This window comes from Bos indicus, chromosome 24 (genome assembly GCF_029378745.1).
Source record: "Bos indicus isolate NIAB-ARS_2022 breed Sahiwal x Tharparkar chromosome 24, NIAB-ARS_B.indTharparkar_mat_pri_1.0, whole genome shotgun sequence".
Lineage (NCBI taxonomy): Eukaryota > Metazoa > Chordata > Mammalia > Artiodactyla > Bovidae > Bos > Bos indicus.
In genome coordinates, this window is record NC_091783.1 from 61,930,204 (window position 1) to 61,950,206 (window position 20,003).

Below are 20,003 nucleotides of genomic sequence, written 5' to 3' on the forward strand. Positions count from 1 at the left end.
TTACACCATTACTGCTTTCCTTCCTCTGTTTCACTCTCTGGAATGAATCATTTCACTTAAGTGGGTTTTTCAGATGACTGAAGCCTAATCTTAAAAAGATAAATAAATAAATAACAATTCAGAATGGATAAGATTCAGAAGTACTTCTGAATCTTATTACCCACTTTCCCTGAACTCTTCAACTCTTCCTATGGAAACGAAGCCTGCGTTGATGAGGCAGCAGCATCCTCGGGAGTAAGGAAGACCGCCCCGCTCACATCCCACTGATAACCTCAGGGGTGCCGAGATCTTCATTACTGCCTGCCCCACACAGAGGAGCCTCACACGGCTGTGCTCTTTATTCCATGGCTAATCTTAATAGCATTTTTATCTTGTTCCTTGCAATCAGACTCTTAGAAATAATTTTTCAATAATTTGCTGGCCTCCTCTGCCAACTCAGTGCTAATTAACTATATCCACAGTTTCTACTGGCTGGGGAAAAATGATAACTAACCTTGAGAGAAGATGTATTTTTTTTTAATTGGGTGGAAAATTATTCAACCTTAAAAACAAATGAAATTCCCAGCCATGCTGCAACATGGATGAACCTTGAAAACATTACATTAAGCAAAATAAACCAGACACAAAAGGACAAGCATTGTATGATTCCACCTACCTGAGATACCCAGTGTAGTCACGTTCATAGAGACAGAACCCAGGACGGTGGCTCCCTGCACCTAGCGGGAGGAGGCGCTCAGGGCGACGAAAAGTTCTGGGCATGAATGATGGCACAGCTCGAAATTGTTTTTATTGTAACAATGGTTATGATTTATACAGTGATAACTGTGTATTAGGCACTACTCCAGGGGCTGTGCATGTATTCACTTGTTAATTGTCACGACAGTCCCTAGAGGTAAATACTATTTATATCTCCCTAGCCCACCAGGCTCCTCCCTCCATGGAATTCTCCAGGCAAGAAAACTGAAGTGGGTTGCCATTCCTTTCTCCAGGGGATCTTCCCCACACAGGAATTGAACTCCGGTCTCCTGCGCTGCGGGCAGATTCTTCACGTCTGAGCCGCCAGGGAAGCCCCGGATGATGGTGTGAACGTGCGTATTAGAGCGCTGAACTGTGCCCAGAAATGACCAAAATGGTGCATTTTAGTTACCTGTGGTTTATCACTAGATACACACACATATGTACAGATATGTAATATATGTATATATGTATTTTAGATCAAACCTCTTAAGAATGATGGCCATGCTTTTATTCGTCACGTGCTTTTATGTGATGAACTCTGTGACATCCCTCTGCAAGGCAGGGGTTGAAATTGTTCCTATTTGGCCTGAGGATCATCAGAATCACCAAAACAGAAGTCTCTGAAGGCGTGAATGGCGTCTGCAGTCCCAAAGGCCTTTCGCTCACAAGTAACGATACTGGTGACAAAGGGGTGCTCTCCCAGTCCCCAGGGCACCATGGATAATCCCAGGGAGAGCTGGCGTAGAGGAGGCCAGGAAGCCCGTCTTGGACACAGACTCCAAAGCCTCCTCTCATCCTGAGGTCCAGCCAGACAACCCTGAGGTCACGTACTTGGTCATGAAGAGAACAAAGATCCCAAATATCTGGAGTCCCTGGGATGTTTGAGGATTTGTAAAAGAGCAGAGGCAGCCTTTTAAAATACCATACCATTGGGTGAGAGCTTATAAACGAAACACATCAGGTTATGTTGGAACAGCATTCTGAAAGCAGTCTGGTCCATGAGAGAGGGGCGTATCTGGTAGCGCGTCAGTTTGGCAAACACAGAACCCAGGGCTTGGAGGGTTTGATGCTGAACTCTGTCTCACTTAATGAAAGGTTACTATTGTCCCTCTGCCTGAATAATAATTCCCCTTCCTTTTTTGCTTCCTTATGAAATATCATGAAGGTCTACTCTAAAAGTTATAATGCTTTATTAAGCAAACCTCTTAAAACTGTTTTTTTTTTTTTCCCTCTTGAATTTGAGTTATTTCACTCTGTACATGAACCTAAAATTAAACATTCCATCTCTACATGTTTAATAACATCAAGAGATACAACAATTAATGAGATTGCAGTGGGGGTGGGGAAGAGTTTCATAAGGAGCCTAGTAAGAGTTTCCTATCTTGTCAGAATTTGGTGTTTTAGTTTCTTTTAAGAAAATAGTTTCCTGGCCCATGCGGACACTCCCTGAGCCCTGAGATCAACACAGCATCCTGTTCGAATGTTATGCTGGAAACACTGTGCTGTTCTGGGCCAAATGTATCCAATCACACCGAGGAGGACGGAAAGAACTCTCTCTTGATGCACCACAGTTGCTGGAGGTGGGTTTGTTTATGAGTAGAATAAAATTTACAGCTAAATATAAAAACAGATACATCGTCATCTTGTAAAGGGTAGTAACATGTCATTCCAACTCTGGACTCTTGGAAAAAACATGAAGGTCATGCCTAAAATAAGAACAGTGAAGGGCCAAGGATCAAACCAGGGGTAAAACCGCAGACTTGTCCCTGTTTTGATGAAGGCATTAGGCAGGTTACAATTGGACAGTGAGATCATTTCTCTTGAACCAGGAAAGCACTGTGGGTTTGTTATTCCAACACACACACACACACACACCCCACCCCACGCGGGCCCTGGGGAGGGTTTCTGAATCAGGTGTCTCGTCTGGGTATGAAACAGTGATTACTACGTATTTTTCAAAGGCTATTTATACAGACTATTGGAGCCAAAGAGGAGAGAGACAGAAGAAACACTTTGTTTCTCTGTGTGTGCATCTCTCTCTCTTTTCAACTATAAAAGAACTTTAAAAGTCCATAGAGTGAAAGATTTCACCTCCTAGTTACTAAAATAAAGACGGCTAACTGGCTTCCTAAAAAGATGCAAAAGAAACCAAAAAGTCACATGCATCAGATTGTTATTTTTCATAATTTCTGCTTTCAGATTTTAAAAAGTTTCTTGACGTCTCAGAGGCTATCAATGACCACTTGGATGGCCTAAAAAAGGATCTGGTTTTGCCTCTTACTAGGCAGTGACTTGATTTTGCAGAACCTCTATTTCCTCATCCATAATTCTACTTCCTACCGTCAGAGGGGAGGTTACTGGGGTTAAATAATCTTCTATCCATAAAGGTGTTAAACTCAGAGGCTGGCACATGTTGAGGTCCAATTAATATCAGCTTCCTTCCTTCCTCCTGACTCCCAGTGACTGAGGCCAATGACCAGTGTGGGGGGAATGGAAGTAGGGGTGTGGCAGGATTGGCAGGGGTATCGGGGAAAGCGATCCAGGCACTGAGCCAAAAACAGTAGGTCTGGGGTTTCCCTGGTGGTCCAGCGGTTAGGGGCCCGCTTTCCAATGAGGGGTGTGAGTCTGAGTCCTGGTTGGGAAACTGAGATCCCACATGCCAGGCGACATGGCCAAAAAATAAAAATAAATTTAAAAGGTAGCAGGTCTTCTTTAATCCTGTATTGATCATGGACACCCATTTTAAACTCATATGCAGGCTGTATTATATTATATATATATATATATAGATATAGAGAGAGAGAGAGAGAGAGGCATTCACTTTAAGATACAACACCATGTTCTCAGCTGTTACTTTTTTAGAGGCATTCAGGATAAAGAAGACATGGCACATACATAAATGGAATATTACTCAGCCATTAAAAATAATGAAAACATGTCGTTTGCCACAGCGTGGATGGACCTGCAGACTGTCACACCGAGTAAAGTCAGTCAGACAGCAGGAGAAACAGCACAGACATCCCCTATACGCACAGTATGAAAAGAAACATACAAATGAGCTTATTTATAACACAGAAACAGACTCACAGACATAGGGAATGAGCTCAGGGCTGCCAGGAGGGAAGGACGGACGGAAGAGATACTTGGGGAGACTGGGATCGACATGGGCACACTGCTGCATTTAAACCGGATCACCAGCAAGGGCCTGCTGCACAGCCAGGGACCTCTGCTCAGTGTTGTGTGGCAGCCTGGATGGGAGGGGAGTTTGGGGGAGAATGAATACGTTTATACGGCTGAGTCCCTTTGCCTGAAATGATCACATTGTTAATTGGTTATACTTCAACATAAAATAAAAAATTTTTTAAAAATGAAAAATCACTCATCCTCTGGGTAAAAAACAATACTACTGGAAAAACTCAGAAATGAATACAAGACATTAAATTCCCCCATCAGCACTCCTGTACCTAATCTCCTGTTTTTGCTTTGCTGTAGCCCAGGGACAGAGGAGCCTGTTGGGTGCCGTCTATGGGGTCACACAGAGTCGGACACGACTGACGTGACTTAGCAGCAGCAGCAGCCTCAGTATTTATTATACTGTCAACCACTTGCCTGTTTACTGTCCTGCCTTCCCCGAAACATTGGATTCACAGAGGAATGAGAGACAGTCCCTGGCTGTCGTGATTTCTGTTACAGATCCAGCACTCTTAAATTATTCGTTGAATGAACAAAGTTGAACTGAAGTATAATCCACATGCCCCTTAGGAACTCAGGAAACTCTACTGATCAAAGCACCATCATTGTTTCAGTTCAAAAAACCCTTCACTCACCAAATTGATGTTGGTTCCCTAAAGACAGGAGCCTGATCTTAAAAGTAAATAAAACCACAGATTGCTAGTTAGGTGCCAGCCAGCAGCAATCACTTACATTCATACAATCCCACTTGCCCCCTGCTAAAAGGGGCTGTCTTCCAGAACCCTCACGTGGCGATTTAGCAAATTCTCACATTCACTGCGTTACTGACCCGAGGAGTTTCAAGGTCAAGAGCACCCAGCTCAAGAGCGTCCTGTGGCAAACATGAGACGTCCCTCTGCCGTTCACACAGAACGCATCTCAAAGTAACCTGAAATGTTGAGACCACGTTTTACTTTTCCTGAAAGTGCTTGAGATAAAGAGCAGTAAAGGATACTACTTTCCAAAATCAGATGCACTCGTTTAGGTTTCTATTAAGAAATCCGGTGTCCTTATGAAAACAGACTCTGAGAAGCAGCGCAGAGAGAAGTATCTCCTGGACTCTTGAGTCGCACTGAACTCCTGCTTCTCTGGACTTACTGGGTCTCCTGTAGCTTTGTGAGTCAACGTTTTCTCTTCATGTGTGAATAAACAAATAATAAAAAGGGTGTGGGAGGGAAAGGCGAAGAGAAGTGGGAACATAACCCCGCTCTGCCTAGAGTTTTGTGAAGATGAAATGGGCCAAAAAAAAAAAAAAAAAAAAAGAAATGGGCCAACAGATTCGAAGCTCCTTTGGAAAATTTAAAATACGCCATCAAGGCGAGAGACCACTGTTGTGATGTTTTCCCCTGGAAACACAACTCTAGGAAACCTGCCTTTCCTAACTGAATTCTTTCTTCAAATACACCTTTAGTAACTGATTGTTAATGAAGAACTACCGCATTGTAACAAAAAGATTCACGATTTTTGTGAATTCTAATTAAAAATGTTTCAATATGGCAGTGTTGATTTAAGAGAATGGGAAATTTAAAAACTACTCATATATAACCAGAACACTGACCGTATTCTTTTCAAAGCAACTAGAGGAAAAAGACCACCAGAACTGAAGAGGACACGAGTGACGCTTTGAGGCATTCAGGCAGTTGCACATCTTCCTACAAGTCTCTCCAGTCCAGTCGTGGCTCCAAGCGAGCGGCTCCTCGTGGTCCTCGCTGCACGTCTGTCTGTCGGCTCCCAGGGTCTGCAGGGCTCCTGGGCCAGTAACATCACTGGCCTCGTTAGCTGAGTGGAGCCAGAGTAATTTTTCTAGAATAAACCCCTCATGGAGGTACACTCCAGCCTCACCTGCTTTTTTGGCAGGGTGCCGCGGGCAGGCGGGCAGGTAGTCCTGGTTCCCTGAGCAGGGATGGAACCCTCACCCCCTGCCTGTGCTGGAGGCAAGGGTCCCACCCTCAAGCCAGCCTGGACCCCTCTGTCCCCGGGCTCGGCCTGCTGGAGGCACTCTGCCCCCAGCCCAGCCTCTGTAGCACCTGTCCTGGGAGGGCCTGCCAACTCTGATAAATGCTGAGACAGGGGCGCACGTCTTCATCCCCAGCACCCGCCTGTGCTCCTACAGTCGTTGTCGAATGAACTCTACCCCCTAGACTCCAGCTATCCCCTCTCCAAGCTGGCCTACAGCGTGCAGTCAACTAAAAAAAAAAAAAAAAATGTGGGATAAAGGAATAACCCATTTCTTGCTCTGTCTGCTTCAATTGTAGGCTCACACACGCACTCTTTTACCAGAAAGCACAGAGATGCAAGTGGGTCCATTCTAACACGAACGAGGACGTCTGTTTCAACTTCACGATAAGCCAAACAGGTAGAGACGCTTGAAGGAAGAGTCAAGTGTCTCAACTTGTACTGAATTTCCCCAGAGTCTCCACATCTGCAAACCACTGATTTACTCACTGGCCATGCCCTTCCAACAGTCCCTACAAAAGGCATTTTCAAATTCCATTGGACATGTACTTTTCATCAGTTAATTTTTAATCGAGCCAAATATTAAATGCTCACATTAACCCAACAAAGTGTGTGGAGCTGCTGATTTGCAGTGACAGCTTGTGTTATTCTCACACACAGGCCAAGCATGAAATAGAAAACTAATAACCCCTTAAGTGTATTCTCCAAGTATCATTTATGGGAAAGAAAACTACATTCAAAGGAAACTTGTGCAATGGCTGTCATTTTCCCCCCGAGCCACAAGCTGTTACAATGCAGGGAAGCTCATTTTCCCACGGAGCTGGAGGAGCTCAGACCCCACCGTCACTGCACGGACTCATTAAGAGGGAATCTGGCAGCAGCTGAGGGGACAGACACTTTGGAGAACCGGCCAATTATCTGGGTGTCCTTTATCATCTGAAGTTTCTGAACTCACCCACAGATAAGCCCTTGAAGAGGGCCCGGCAGTGGGGACATAAAGCACAGAAATGAGAGGGGAGAAGGGAAGATGGGGGGAGCATTTGCCTGTGGTTTTATTCATGGGGACAGGTCTGTAAGCTGACACATCCTTCTTGCAAAGGCCCCTGGAGAAGTATGGTCAAGCTTCATTACAAGTAAACAAATCACACGCTCTTTCTCCAACAGATGACAAATGATGAGCAACGATGCTTTTGAGTCTGCTTCATGCCAAGGAACGAGGATTCTCAACATGCAAATTCCACCAGTTCTTAGAAACCACAGAGAGCTGTGATGTCTGCTTCAGCCATAACAGAGAACCGAGCCCCAGGCTGCCAGGCCAGTGGGCTGCTCCCTGCCACCCCTGGGTGGTCTTCCTGGTGGTCAGTGTCTGGGGAAATGAAATCCCGGGTGCTCTCTCCCCTGGGAACACTGAGCTGCACTGACTCCCACCTTCCATTGCTGCTTGTTTTCCGGGGAGAACGACTAGGGGGCCACTTGCCCTCGTGACTTCATGGCACACTTCTTTCATACTTGCGCTACCATGTTGATAAGAAAGGAGAAACCACTTTTCCCCACCGTGAGAACCATGCAGGAGTCCTCTTTCTTAAACGGTAAGAAAATGAAAATAATCCTAGACGTCAAGACTGTCTGAACTGGGTCTGAGACATAGAACAGCAGAACTGAGAGCAGCTGTGCATATACAGGGCTGCCCTGGGGCTCAGACGGTAAAGAACCTGCCCGCATGGAGGAGACCTGGGTTCGATCCCTGGGTTGGGAAGATCCCCTGGAGAAGGGCATGGCAACCCACTCCAGTCTTCTTGCCTGGAGAATCCCCAAGGACAGAGGAGCCCGGCGGGCTGCAGTCCATGGGGTCACAGAGAGTCGGACACGACTGAGTGACTGACACGTGCACATATGTGCAGACCGAGGGCGTGTAGTTTTTATATAAACAGATACAACGAGGCAACTGAAGGGTCTCTAATACTAGCATTAAGGACTTTTATGAAAGTTCAATGTTTAATATAAAGCAAAATCTAAAGGATTTCTTTTCAGGTATGAATGGCGTACTGTTTCAATTCAATGATGGGTGAAATTAAAACACTTAGGTATTTTTCTTCATTTGCTGCTACTAAACCTCAACAGGTCGGTGGGACAGGACATTTGGACACATCGTTTTGTTGTTGTTCAGTTGCCAAGTCGTGTCCGACTCTGTGACACCATAGACTGCAGCACGCTAGGCTCCCCTGTCCTTCACCATCTCCTGGAGTTTGCTCGAATTCATGTCCATCGAGTCAGTGATGCCATCCACCCACCTCATCCTCTGCCACCTCCTTCCCCTCCTAACTTCAATCTCTCCCAGAATCAGGGTCTTTCCCAATGAGTTGGCTCCTCTCATCAGGTGACCAAAGTACTGGAGCTTCAGTGTCAGAACCAAGGGAACACACACATCCCTTTAACGGGACATCATGGAGTGGGACACATGTGCCTGTAGAATAGGTGGGGACAGCAGTCGTGAGGGTGAGTTTGATGTTCGAAGCCCCTCTATCCCACTTCCCTGCTGGCCCAGTGGATGAGAATCCGACGGCCAGGGCGGGGGACACCGCTTCGATCCCTGGTCCAGGAAGATCCCAGAGGCCGCGGAGCAGCTGCGCCTGCGTGCCAGCATCTACTGAGCCTGTGCTCCGGAGCCTGGGGACCACAGAACGGGAGGCCACAGCCTGAGAAGCCCCACCACCACCACAAAAAGCAGCCCGTTAGATGACACTAGAGGAAAGCCTGCACAAAGCAATACAGACCCAACAGACCCAAAAATAAAATAAATAAAAACTAGACTAAAAATTGCCTCTGTCACAATCCATCTATTCAATCAACAGTCACTGCGCACACCTATTATCTGCTACGCTGGGTGCAGCTTAAATGCGATAGGAGGACTGTTTCTTTTCTTGTTTTTTTGGCGGGGGAGCTGTGGTGCATGTGAGGCATCTGGAATCTTAGTTCCCCAACCAGGGACTGAATCTACGCGCCTACAGTGGGAGCTCAGAGTCTTAACCCTCGACCGCCAGGCAAGGCCCAGAACTATTTTATCAAGTGAGAAAGTGCCAATGAAGGAGAACACCTTGACCGTGTAAGATCCCTACAAAGGGAGGATGCTATAGGGATGCTGGGATAACACTAATCTGACTCAGTGAATTATCTTTTAAGTAGGCAACCAGTAGTGGAGAGCCAAGCTCTGAAGCGTAAAACTTCGAGGTAAACACCTCCATTCAATCGCTAGATGCCTACAGAGGACTTTGGCGGGAAGGTGCTGTGGAAGCAGCAGTAATCAAAGAAGGCAGAGCCAGCAGGGGAAGCCAGGACCAGGCTGGGAAATGAAGAAGGGAAACGGGCGATCGACGGGGACTGGGAAAAGGCAGAGCGTACTCCAGCCTCAGAGTCTCTCTCGAGCTCCTGATCCTTAAGACCAACTGCCACGGGGCATTCCCACCCGGGCATCCTATTGGCGGGGAGCAGGGGGACTCCCAGGTGGCTTGGTGATAAAGAATCCACCTGCAGTGCAGGAGACAGAGGTTCGATCCCTGGGTCGGGAAGATCCCCTGGAGGAGGGCATGGCCACCCACTCCAGTATTCTTGCCTGGAGAATCCCATGGACAGAGGAGCCTGGCGGGCTGTAGTCCATGGGGTCACAAAGAGTCGGATATGACTGAGCGATGACGATTCTATTAGGAGCTCAAGTTGAAATTGTCCAAAATTCATTCCATCACATTTATCCCACCAGTCACGTTTCTTAGCATTCCTTGCTCTCTGAAGGACCACCGCTGTTTTCTGGGAAACAGCCTGGGTTTGGACTCGCGCCTCCGCTTCCTCCCCTGCCTCCCTGCTCACGTTCGGTCCGTTCAGTCCTCCGGGTCCCCACTCCCCAGCCGCCGTGATGCAGGCCTCCCTCCTGGCTCCCACAGTCCAGCCTCAGCCACTGTCATCCTCCTCAAGCCCACACATCCCGCCTTGACTCAGAACGCTTTCAATAACCCTTTTAACATCTACCAAGTTAAACACAGACTTAGGACCAGTCTTAGCTCACCAGGGCTCTCTATGCCCCAGGCCAGTCAGACTCTTAACCCCCCAGTGATGCCGCAAGCATTCCCACCTGTCCTGCCTCCTCCAGCTCAGCTACCCGGCCTGCCCTCCCCTGTATCTCCTACCCATCATCTCCTGCATGCATCTCAGCCAGATCCCCTCTGGCTGGACCGGATGGCAGTCCACTGAAGTGTGTCAAGGATTACAGCAATTTACACAGCACTTATCTCAGTCTCACTACTGGTCAGAGAGTTCCTTAGATGCAAAGGTTATCTTCCACATTTTTCACTCAAGTGAAACACTCGGCATAGAGTTTTGCACATAGTAAGCCCTCAATAAATTTTTTTCAATGGAAATAGGCAGTGTCTGTGCCCTACACAATAGCAGGATCGTTAAAACCCTTCCGTTCCCATCACTGCCCGTTGCTAGGAACTCCTCGTGGTTACGATTTGCAAACAATTGCTCATTTTCCTTGATTAAGACTTCTTCACATCATTTTTCTTCTTATGTTGTCACTTAAATAGTAAGTGACTCTGCATTATTATATTTACAATTTTGTTAGAAAATAGCTTCAAACCACCTGTAAAAATTTTCAGTGTTAAAAAGAGAGAAGTCAAGAAAGACAATCCTGGCAGGAATTCATAAAGAAAATGGGAGGAGACAGTCCTGAAATTTAGACTTAGAGGTGTCAACGAACATCCTTTATAGATCTTTTTCCCTCAAGAAATAAAATATCAATATCTAAATATGATGATATAATGATGCAATTAATTTTATTCCTATGCTAATTGTAAGGAGGCACTGAACTAAGGGGACTAAGTACTTATCCCATATGCTCTTCGAAAATTCTATTTCAGAGGTAACACATAGGTATGACATTCATCGTGCTTAAAGCAGAAGAAATCTGAGTATTGGTGAAGAAGAGTTGGAAAAAGTCAAGAAAAGACAGCCCACAACGTTGATGCCTGGTCGGGCACTCCAAGCACCAGAAGTCAGAAACTCTCCATATTCTTCTGCAGCTTAAGAAAAGACAGTTTAAAAATACAGAAATGCAGTAATTGGGACTGTCACAATAAAGATGTATTGTTCTCAACAGTAAAATCTCCCTTGGAAAATTTCAGCTTCACTTGATACCACAGATCCTTGGGTCGGTTTTAGGAGAAATTTCAGCTTCACTTGATACCACGGATCCTTGGGTCGGTTTTAGGACCCAGGAATAGAGAGGTGAGGGGGCTGGTCATAAGCTGACTCGTTATGCTGAAGCTCCAGAGCACAGATGAGCTGATTATTAACTGAAAATGGAATGTGGCTCGATCTCTGAAATTCTGAAGGCAAAACAAGGAGCAGAATGGAAATATCAGGGAACTTTCTCATAGAACCTGGTCCATCGCCTGAGAAAATCAGCCAAGTAGCCCTTAGTGCGTTTATAACTGCTACCAACGGCCACACCAGCCTGGCAGGGAGATTCCCTTTCTAACATGCTTAAGAGGGTGTTTGGGGAAGTAGTCTTCAGTATAAGCTATTTTAGCTGCGTTGAGTTAGTGAAACTTCATCTCAGGCTACAGTATCAGCCCCACTCTAGTCTCCCACTGCAGAGATCGGAGCCAGTACACTCTTCCAGCAGATCCTATCTTTTTCCTGCACAGGGTTGGAATTTATGGTCTCTGGAGGGAAAGCCATCATATCTGATCACAGAATTTTTCCTTGCCTGGCTGCTTGTGGCCAGAATGCAGATGGGGTTCAGATATCCCAGCCTGGACAGACCCCTTTCCTGCCCCTCTCCCTTGCTATCCAGACACAGTGCTCTTCCCTTCAGGTGAGCCCCCCTTCACGTGCTAGAGGCTCACAAGGAGCTGACCTTGCAGGTCCCCCAGCGTGGGATGATGGGCAGGTAGGGGTCAGTGATGGAGGCTGGTGCAGGGTGGAGGGGGGTAGGTCCTGATGAGAAAGCCCACGTGGCTCAGGAGAGAGAGAAACAAACACCCCGTCATCGTGCTCACGGAAGGACAGCTGGGTTTATCTTTTGTCTGACAAATAAAGAGCAGAGAAATCATGTTGGCACTACAGAATCGAGCAGATCAGAACAATCAGCAATCTACAAAAATACTTTTAGAAACGAAAATGGCTTTGTCGTGATTTCGAAAGTTTTACAACCTTCATTAGAGAAAGACGACCACGAATAAAAGACGTTAGATGGTAAACACCTGCTCTTCAGGAACAGGAATGTCACGGTGGACTAGGAATTTCCGTATGTAGAGTTTTGGAAGAGAAGCCTCTTAACAAACAGAAACAGGACTAGAATCTAAAACCAAGCCAAAACCAAAGCTTTTCTTTTCATCTCTCCCCTGTTTTGGTTCAAATCGACTCTGACTTTTCTGCATACCAGAACGATTTAAGAAAGATAGTTCTTCAAATTAATCTATTCCAACCATCTTCATCAGAGCTTGATTGTCTCTTACTGAAAAAGAATTAATGAAATACTTTAAAAACTGCAGACTAGTGTTTATTAAGTCTTCATAATATGTATAAACAGCGCCTAATGGGTAAATATTTAACAAGGGAACTCCCCTTGCCTTTCAGTTCTCTTAAGCACATGTCTGTGTAACAGTATTTTTTCAAATTATCTATATTCCTCTCTAGTTAAATCAGGCCTAATGCACACATGAATAGCCATATGGTTAGAAATAACTTTTTCAGACAAATACTGAAGTGTATGCAAAATAACACATACTAGCTTTTTGTTTTTCCCCTCTAAATCTGAGAGTTTAGAATCATCTCATTGGGCTGGTGGCAACAGAATTCATGACATCTCCAGCCCCAGCTTGTGACAGCAACCAGGGCAGGGAAAACGCCCTCCTCCCTGAACCCCGACCTGACCCAGGACCGGGCACAGAGGGGACTCAGCCTGACCTGACCCAGGACCAGGCACAGAGAGGACTCAGCCCAACCTGACCGAGGACTGGGCACAGAGGGGACGTGCAGTCAGGTCTGCTGAATAGCCATCCCTGTCCTCGGCTAACTTTCATCCTTAATCCTGTTTCAACCTCACGCACTCACTTGGTTTGAATCAGACCAAGAGGGATGAAAGAAGAGCCCCGTGCTGGGCTCACTTCTCCGAGTGGTCCCCTGTATGAAGCTGGGGGAAGGGGGCCAGCGTGCGAGGTTACCGCCATACCTGAGTCAGGCGCTATTAGATGACTTTAAAAAGGTTTAACAGAACCTTTGAACCTCAAACACAATGTATCTCTGGGGGTAAAAAAACCTTCTTAGTCGTACACTACAAAGACAGTGTTGTTTTTCTAGCACAAATACTGCACCACCGCTGAAACGCTGCTCCTGCGAAGACACGATGGAGGACCTCAGCAATGGGTGTGGGGTGTGCTGAGCGGGACAGACTGCTATTAACACACACAGCACCCACACACGTGCTTTATGAGTGGGCTTATCAGCCTCCGAAACGCGGACTAGGACTGGGAGAAGAGACAAACTATAAGAGTCTGGCTTAAAAAAAAACGTGGCTTTCTGTTACCTGGTGTACTATGCAGCCTAATGACATTTAGGGACTCTGAAATGTACCGGTTCAACCAAGGATTGCTAAAAAGATCAATCCGTTCTCACTAGAAAGCACAGCTAAAAGTAACAGGATGCACAGAAGAAAGCCATGTTTTCGACTGACACTAAACAGCAACAAAAGCCCTAAAACAGAAAAGAGAACTGAGTGAACTGTCAAATTTTACAAAAGTCCCCAAATGTGATTGCTCAACAGCACATGACTGCAAACTCTAGGAGCCCTAATGTATCTTTTCTCTACCAAATAAATTATTGAAAGGGGTCATATGATTCTTCGCAGGCAGAAAGATGCACTTTCCCAAGGAAAGTTCATCATTAAATATATTATCTAAGACCGGATCGTCTTTGGGCTATTTTTAACCCTATCATTTTGCTGCCAAAACTGGCCTTAAGCAGCTAATGCTTAACCACTGAAAACGATGCTTTCTCACGAATTTTGTACACTGGCCTGAGAACGGTCTTGCTTTCCAGCTAATCGAGTGAGTGGATGTGGACCATGCACAGAAAAGAGAAACTGCTTGCCGACCAACTAACAAAAAGGAAGCCAACCTCTACTGGATGTGGAGAAGCAAGTTCCTGTCTTCCTAAACCACAGAGACCAAAACATGAGCACACAAAAAAAGCTGCCCCACCATCTCAGCAGAAGGAAGCCAATCGCCTATTAAAGCATCTTTTCCTTGCAGTTGTCAGACGTCTCCCGCTCTCCTAAGACATGAAGCAAAAGGTCACGTTTCTCAGTTCAGAGTGCACCGTTCACCATAAACCTGCCTACATCTCAAGCCTGTGCTTGCAAAAGCCACCTTGGCCGTGAAGTGGTCCCAGGGCCCCTAAACTCATCTACAGAAATTTGAACTGAGTTACAAGGGGATAAAGCAATACTGAATATAGCCATTAAGAGTTAAGTTTCCTGTCTTGAACTGGAGTGGGAAAGCTATCTCACTTCAACGGGGCCACCAGTGCGAGTACATATTGTCTTGTGCTCAGCGGCTTCAGTCGTGTCCAACCCTCTTTGACCCTATGGACTGTAGCCCACCAGGACTGGAGTGGGTTGCCTGCCCTCCCCCAGGGGATCTTCCTGACTCAGGGACGGAACCCTTGTCTCCTGCATTGCAGGTGGATTCTTTACCGCTGAGCCACCGAGGAAGGCCCCCAGATTATATAGTTACCACAGAAAACATCCTTGAGAGGTCAGAGCTTGTGATCATTCCGCTCCTGTCTCTACAGCATTCCAGCCTCTCTCCTCCAAAGCTCAGCCCGTCTAGCAGATGCCAGATGTGCTTGGCATCCTAGGTACCACCACGGATCCCAGGAGGCCACTGGAAGGGGACGCTGCAGGACCCCTCCCGGACTCTCGTTTTTCCTAAAAGACGTCACGGGAATCAGTGGTCGGTGATGGTAGCCGGCACCTCTAACCCCCCCGTGCACCCCAACACCTGTAGACGTGCGAACCACAGACTCTGACTCAGAGGCTCTGGGTGGGACCTGAGGTGCCACTCCTCCAAGACGCTCCCAGGGGACGCCCGCGAGCTCCCAAACGTGGAGGGGCAGGTCTCAGACGCTTCCTAGAGCCACTGCTGTCTCGCTGCTCTGCTATCCTGCTCCCTCTGGATGCTTTATTCAGACTCAGGGATAGAGCCCCGTCCACTCCACAGCCAGTCTCTTCTCCAGTGTTTGTGTGACGTGCAGACTTCTGAGACCACCTCTCAGACACTTACCATCCCAGGCCCTGCTTTCTGCAGCTTACGGAGCATGGAATGCAAACCATTCTCCCTCAGCCTCCGAAGCAGCAGCAGCAAAGAACAAGTGTGACTTTGAGTCTAAAGCCCCCATCAGAACAGATTCAGCAGATGGGCTGATCCACTGAGTCCTGTAAGCAGTGCAAGTTACTGTCCAACGTCAAGAGAATGTGTCAGCTCTCCTCTGAAACTTGCTCATCCTCACCGAGTCCTTTATGCCGCACAACACGTGTTATGAGAGAAGCAACTCTGATTGGTGCAAATTGGGAGGAAAATCTGTCTGGATGCCAAATGCTCAAAATAAAAATTTAGGTTCATAATGCATCTTTGGAAAGGACATGTAAATCAGTCTCCCAAACATACTTCTCAAATAATACTGCCTCTTTTATTATTCCAAAGTGTCCATTTATGATAGCATTTCCTCACACTTTTTTCTGCCAAAGTCCTTTGTTTTCCTACTTAGCCATCCATCTCTATGTTGTCCTGAACGCTACACATTTCACCGTCAGCAGTTTGTGCTTCTATATGATTTATTTTTACTATAAGAGGTTTTGTCAAGAAAAAGTTTATCATGTTCTATGATACGTAATTGTGGTTTGGCATCATAAAATGTAGCCTCTACATTTATCAACCTCAGATACCTGTTGACCACAAAGATAGGCTCTACTAAGAAAATTCTATTTTGAAAGGAGGAACGAGCGGGCCTTCACTTAAAAAGAAAATTCAATTGTATGAGATGTTAATGTACCACAATTTGACAACAAAGATCAAGATTACATCTTAATTTCTATCATAAACATATGTCTCCGCTTCCCATCTTTTTATTGAATTACTTGACACATGACAGTTACCACCTTGGCTTTCTTTCAACTAGAAAGAAACATTTTTTAATATTTTTTCACAAAAGTTATGTAATAGTCAAACTGTTCAGTTAGTTTTACTTTGGTCTCAAAATGATCCTTTTGGTGTCTGGAAGTCCCTACCTCTTTGGTTATAGTGGTTAAAAACAAAACCACCTATTATTCCTTACACCTTCTACAGAACTCTTCCAGAATTACTAAAGATCTGATAATTTGGGATCTCAAAGAAACAAACAATTCACAAAAAGCATTTATTAACAAATTTCAGAGATTAAATAGGGATTTCACTTTCAAACACTGAACAGTGGTATCAATGTTTCGTCAACTCTGGTCGCGTGGGGTCAGGTGTTCACGTCAGTCACCTACTTTTCTTGGACTTTTCTCTTTTCAGCCCCCTCATACTAGCACACTTTGTAAGCTGTATAAAATACGTAATGTGCTTCTTGAAATCGAACCCACGTGTAGTGACTTCTAAGGTTTTTGCTCCTGTTAGGTCCTATAAAATAGTAATAGTAGTAATCCTCCTGGAGACTGTAAAAGGAAGCACTGCATGGCATCCTTTTTCAAAGATAGCTCTTCAGATTAAAACAAAAAGTCTGCAAAAAACTTGAACCAGAGTTATTCCTCTTTTACTCTTTCACAAATTAATCATTTCAGATACGAAGTATAGACGTCAATGACACTTCTTCAGTCTTATGAGCTGTACTCCTCCCCCAAAGAATCACGCTCACAAAAGAACTTTATGGTGACATGACAGAGACTGTCTAGCACAACAGTACCAGGGGAAAAAAAAAAAAAACAGCTCACAGATGTTCTTCAAAAATACAAGCATCAATCACTTCAACTAAAGTCACAGCATGAGAATCCACAGCTAAGAATCAATTCTTCTATCTTTATAAAGATACTCTGGACGCAAGTTTGCCCAGCAGAGCATCCCACCAAACGATGTGCATTGTAGGTTAGGGTGGAAAATAAAATAGTCTAAAAATTCCAGCAAACTTCTAAATCATACACAAGTTATAGAAGCAGAACATAAGGTAGGCGGCCAATGCGAAATCTGTCAGTGATGCAACAAACACCCATAGCCCAGGGTTCTTCAAGACACAAGGTCATGCCCACTATGAACGTGCCACAAATTGGAGGTCAGTGTCAACAGACTCTGGAAGTCAACTTACCTTTTCACAATCATCCAAGTTTTCTAGGGAAAGGGGCTACAATGGTTTTCCTCTTTGGGTAGATTTTACCAAGTGAGTCAGAGAAGACAGGCCCCTGGGCCTCTAGAGGAGTCTGCTCTTCTAATCCAGTGGTTTTCAAATCTTAGGACAAAGCAGAAACCCCCAGGGGAGCTTATTTCTGATGCAGATAGTCAGGACTCAGCCTGGTGTCCAGTTTATGAGTTGTCCCTGAAATGCTCCTTTTCAATAAGCTACTCCACCAGGTACTGTGATCATGGGGATCCCTGGATCCCCAAGCTTGGGAAACCTTGAAGGGATGCCCTTTATCCCCAAATTCTACTGAGCAGCAAAGGCTGGATCTTTGGACCTCAGTGGCTGGCTCAAGGGAAGCAATGTCTCCAGGGAAGGAGTGATCACGGTAGGGTTGGCAGGGAGAGCTCTCTGCAGGGGAAGAGAAAGGGAGGCCACACACGTGGTTTTACTCCACCGGCCTGCCCTTGACCCTGGGCCCAGCCACACCCCACCACTCGGACCGCACTGGGACCGAGGTGTCCCGCTCAGACTCACATCCAGACGAGCACCTACCCAGCCTCCGTTGTCCTGGATCCAGGTGTGCAGGTGCCGGTTCAGGTACTCGGTCATCCACAGGGCGATGCTGTCCACCAGGGGCGACATCTCCCGGTTGACGCTCTCCACACACATGACCCCTCCGAACTCAAAGAAGGCCACGATGCGCCCCCAGTTCACCCCGTCCCTGAAGAGCTCCTCCACCACCGTGGCGAAGCGTCCCCTCGCGGTGAAGGGCGTCAGGTGCAGCTGACTGGACATCTCGGCGAAGTCGCGGCGGTAGCGCCGAGAGAAGTCATCGCCGGCCTGGCGCAGGGTCAGGTGCACCACAGGCGGCACCGGGCTGGGCGCAGGCCCGGCGGCGGCGGCCGGGGGCGGCGGCGGGGAGGTCCTGGAGGGCGCGGGTGTGCGGCCCGGCTGGGAGGACAGGATGCCCGGCGCGGGAGCGGCCCCGGGGGGCGCGGCGCCCGCGTCTCCGGCATCCCACTCGTAGCCCCGCTGCGACAGCTTATAGTGGATGTACTTCATCACGATCTCTCGGTTATCGTAGCCTGTTCCCCCCGCGTGCGCCATCCTTCCGCCGCGGAAAGGCAGCCGGGTCCCACAGCACCTCTCGCCCCCCGCTGCCCGCCCCACGGCCCCGCAAGAGGGGTGAAGAGTTATAATCCAGCTATTTCATTGGATGTGCTTTGCATTCCTGGATGAGGGGGTGTCTTCAATCACGCGGAACACTTGATTCTGGTGTTTCCCTCTTGGCATGAGATGCAGGAAATTTTTATTTAAATTCCTTTCGGATCTTTATTTCATGAGGCACATTATTAATTACTGTTAATATCAGTCTACCTCCTCCGTGATGCTGAAAGGTTAAAAAACTAATCAGTCAAAATCAGGTGCGTTTCCCTCTATACGCTGGTTGAAAGCAGGGCACACACACAAGTTACACGCTGAGAATATATTAAACTGCCTGGAAATTAAACTTACTCCAATGCACTTAAAGTGAAAATCGCAAAGGTTCCCATTGACAGTTACATTAAACCAATTTCCTGTGCAAAGAACTTACTTGTATTTTTTAAGGACAGCATGATCCTCTGTGAAGTTTCCTTTTTTGTGAAAACAAATGAAAAGGCAAAAAGATTCCCTCAATCTTCAGAACTCTCCAGTTAGAGCTGCTCTGAAAACTTCCAAATGAATCAGGAGTTGGGGGAGGGGGGTGCAAAAAATTAGAATTTCCAGTTTGATTCCTAGACTTCTTCACAGAAATGTCAGTCTGTAGGAATCCCAACCGGAGATCTCAAGAGCACGAGCAAACGGAAGGCAGCGGCGGCGGCGGATGAATTACCATTTCTCAGTCGGTATTTGCAGAAGTCCTGGGATTTTCCCCTTCTCGGCAATTTTCACGCGCGCACACACGCGCGGGCACACACATGGATCTGTGTCCGCGGGGCCGCCTCACGCCTCCCCGGGGAGAGAACACCGGGCCGGAGTCGGCGGGCGAGCCGCGGACGCGGGCGGGGATCCTCTCCGGATCAAACTCCGAACGGCCAATGCATTTTCCGAAGAGCTGCCGATAGACGCAGGCTGGCCGCGCCGGCCCCGCGGTGCCGAGCGCGAGGAGCCCGCGCTGTGTGTGGTGCAGCGAGGGTGGGAGGCGGCGCTGGCGGGGGAGGGCTTTATTTTTTTTCCCCCTCTTTTCCTAAAAAGGGATGACTGCTACGAAGTTCTCCCCCCCCGGACCCCTCTTCCGCTGCACCCCACCGGCGCACCCCGCCTCCGGGCCGCGCACCCTCTCCCCGCCCCCGCGCCGCGCGCTCCGGCCGAGGACGCCGCCCGGGGGGGCCCGGCGCCCGCACCTTCGCGGCGGCGGGGGGACCGGGCGCGGGGCGGGGCGGCGGGAGGAAGGGGGCGGCGCGGGGGGCCCGGCCTCTGACTTCATTCTCCGCTCGAACCGCCCGGTTTCCTGTGCGTGCGTCACACGGTTCATTCAAAAAAAGAAGAAAGGACGGGCCCTCCCCGGAGCCGCCCCCCCGGCCGGGTTAAAGGCGCCGCGGCCGGCGCGGAGCGCGCGCCCCGCCGGGGGCTCTGCGGGCGGGGGCCGCGGGGATGGGGGGGTCCGGGAC

The 20,003-nt window shown here is 47.6% G+C and overlaps 1 protein-coding gene across 7 annotated transcripts in view; it reads right to left on the reverse strand.

Annotated features, from left to right (window-relative positions):
* BCL2 (BCL2 apoptosis regulator) overlaps positions 1 to 19,583 on the reverse strand; it is a 197,313-nt gene extending 177,730 nt beyond the window's left edge. The window contains exons 1-2 of one of the 7 annotated variants that reach the window (XM_070779156.1): positions 17,905 to 19,583; positions 763 to 14,908 (exon numbers count right to left, since the gene is read on the reverse strand). In XM_070779156.1, coding sequence (XP_070635257.1) covers positions 14,807 to 14,908; positions 17,905 to 18,459 — 657 coding nt within the window. In that variant the 5' untranslated portion in view covers positions 18,460 to 19,583 and the 3' untranslated portion in view covers positions 763 to 14,806. Of the gene's footprint in view, positions 1 to 762; positions 14,909 to 16,089; positions 17,761 to 17,904 lie in introns of those variants that run through there. The other 6 variants (XM_070779155.1, XM_019986621.2, XM_019986619.2 and 3 more) reach the window with 6 other exon arrangements.
* Positions 19,584 to 20,003: the final 420 nt, after the last annotated feature.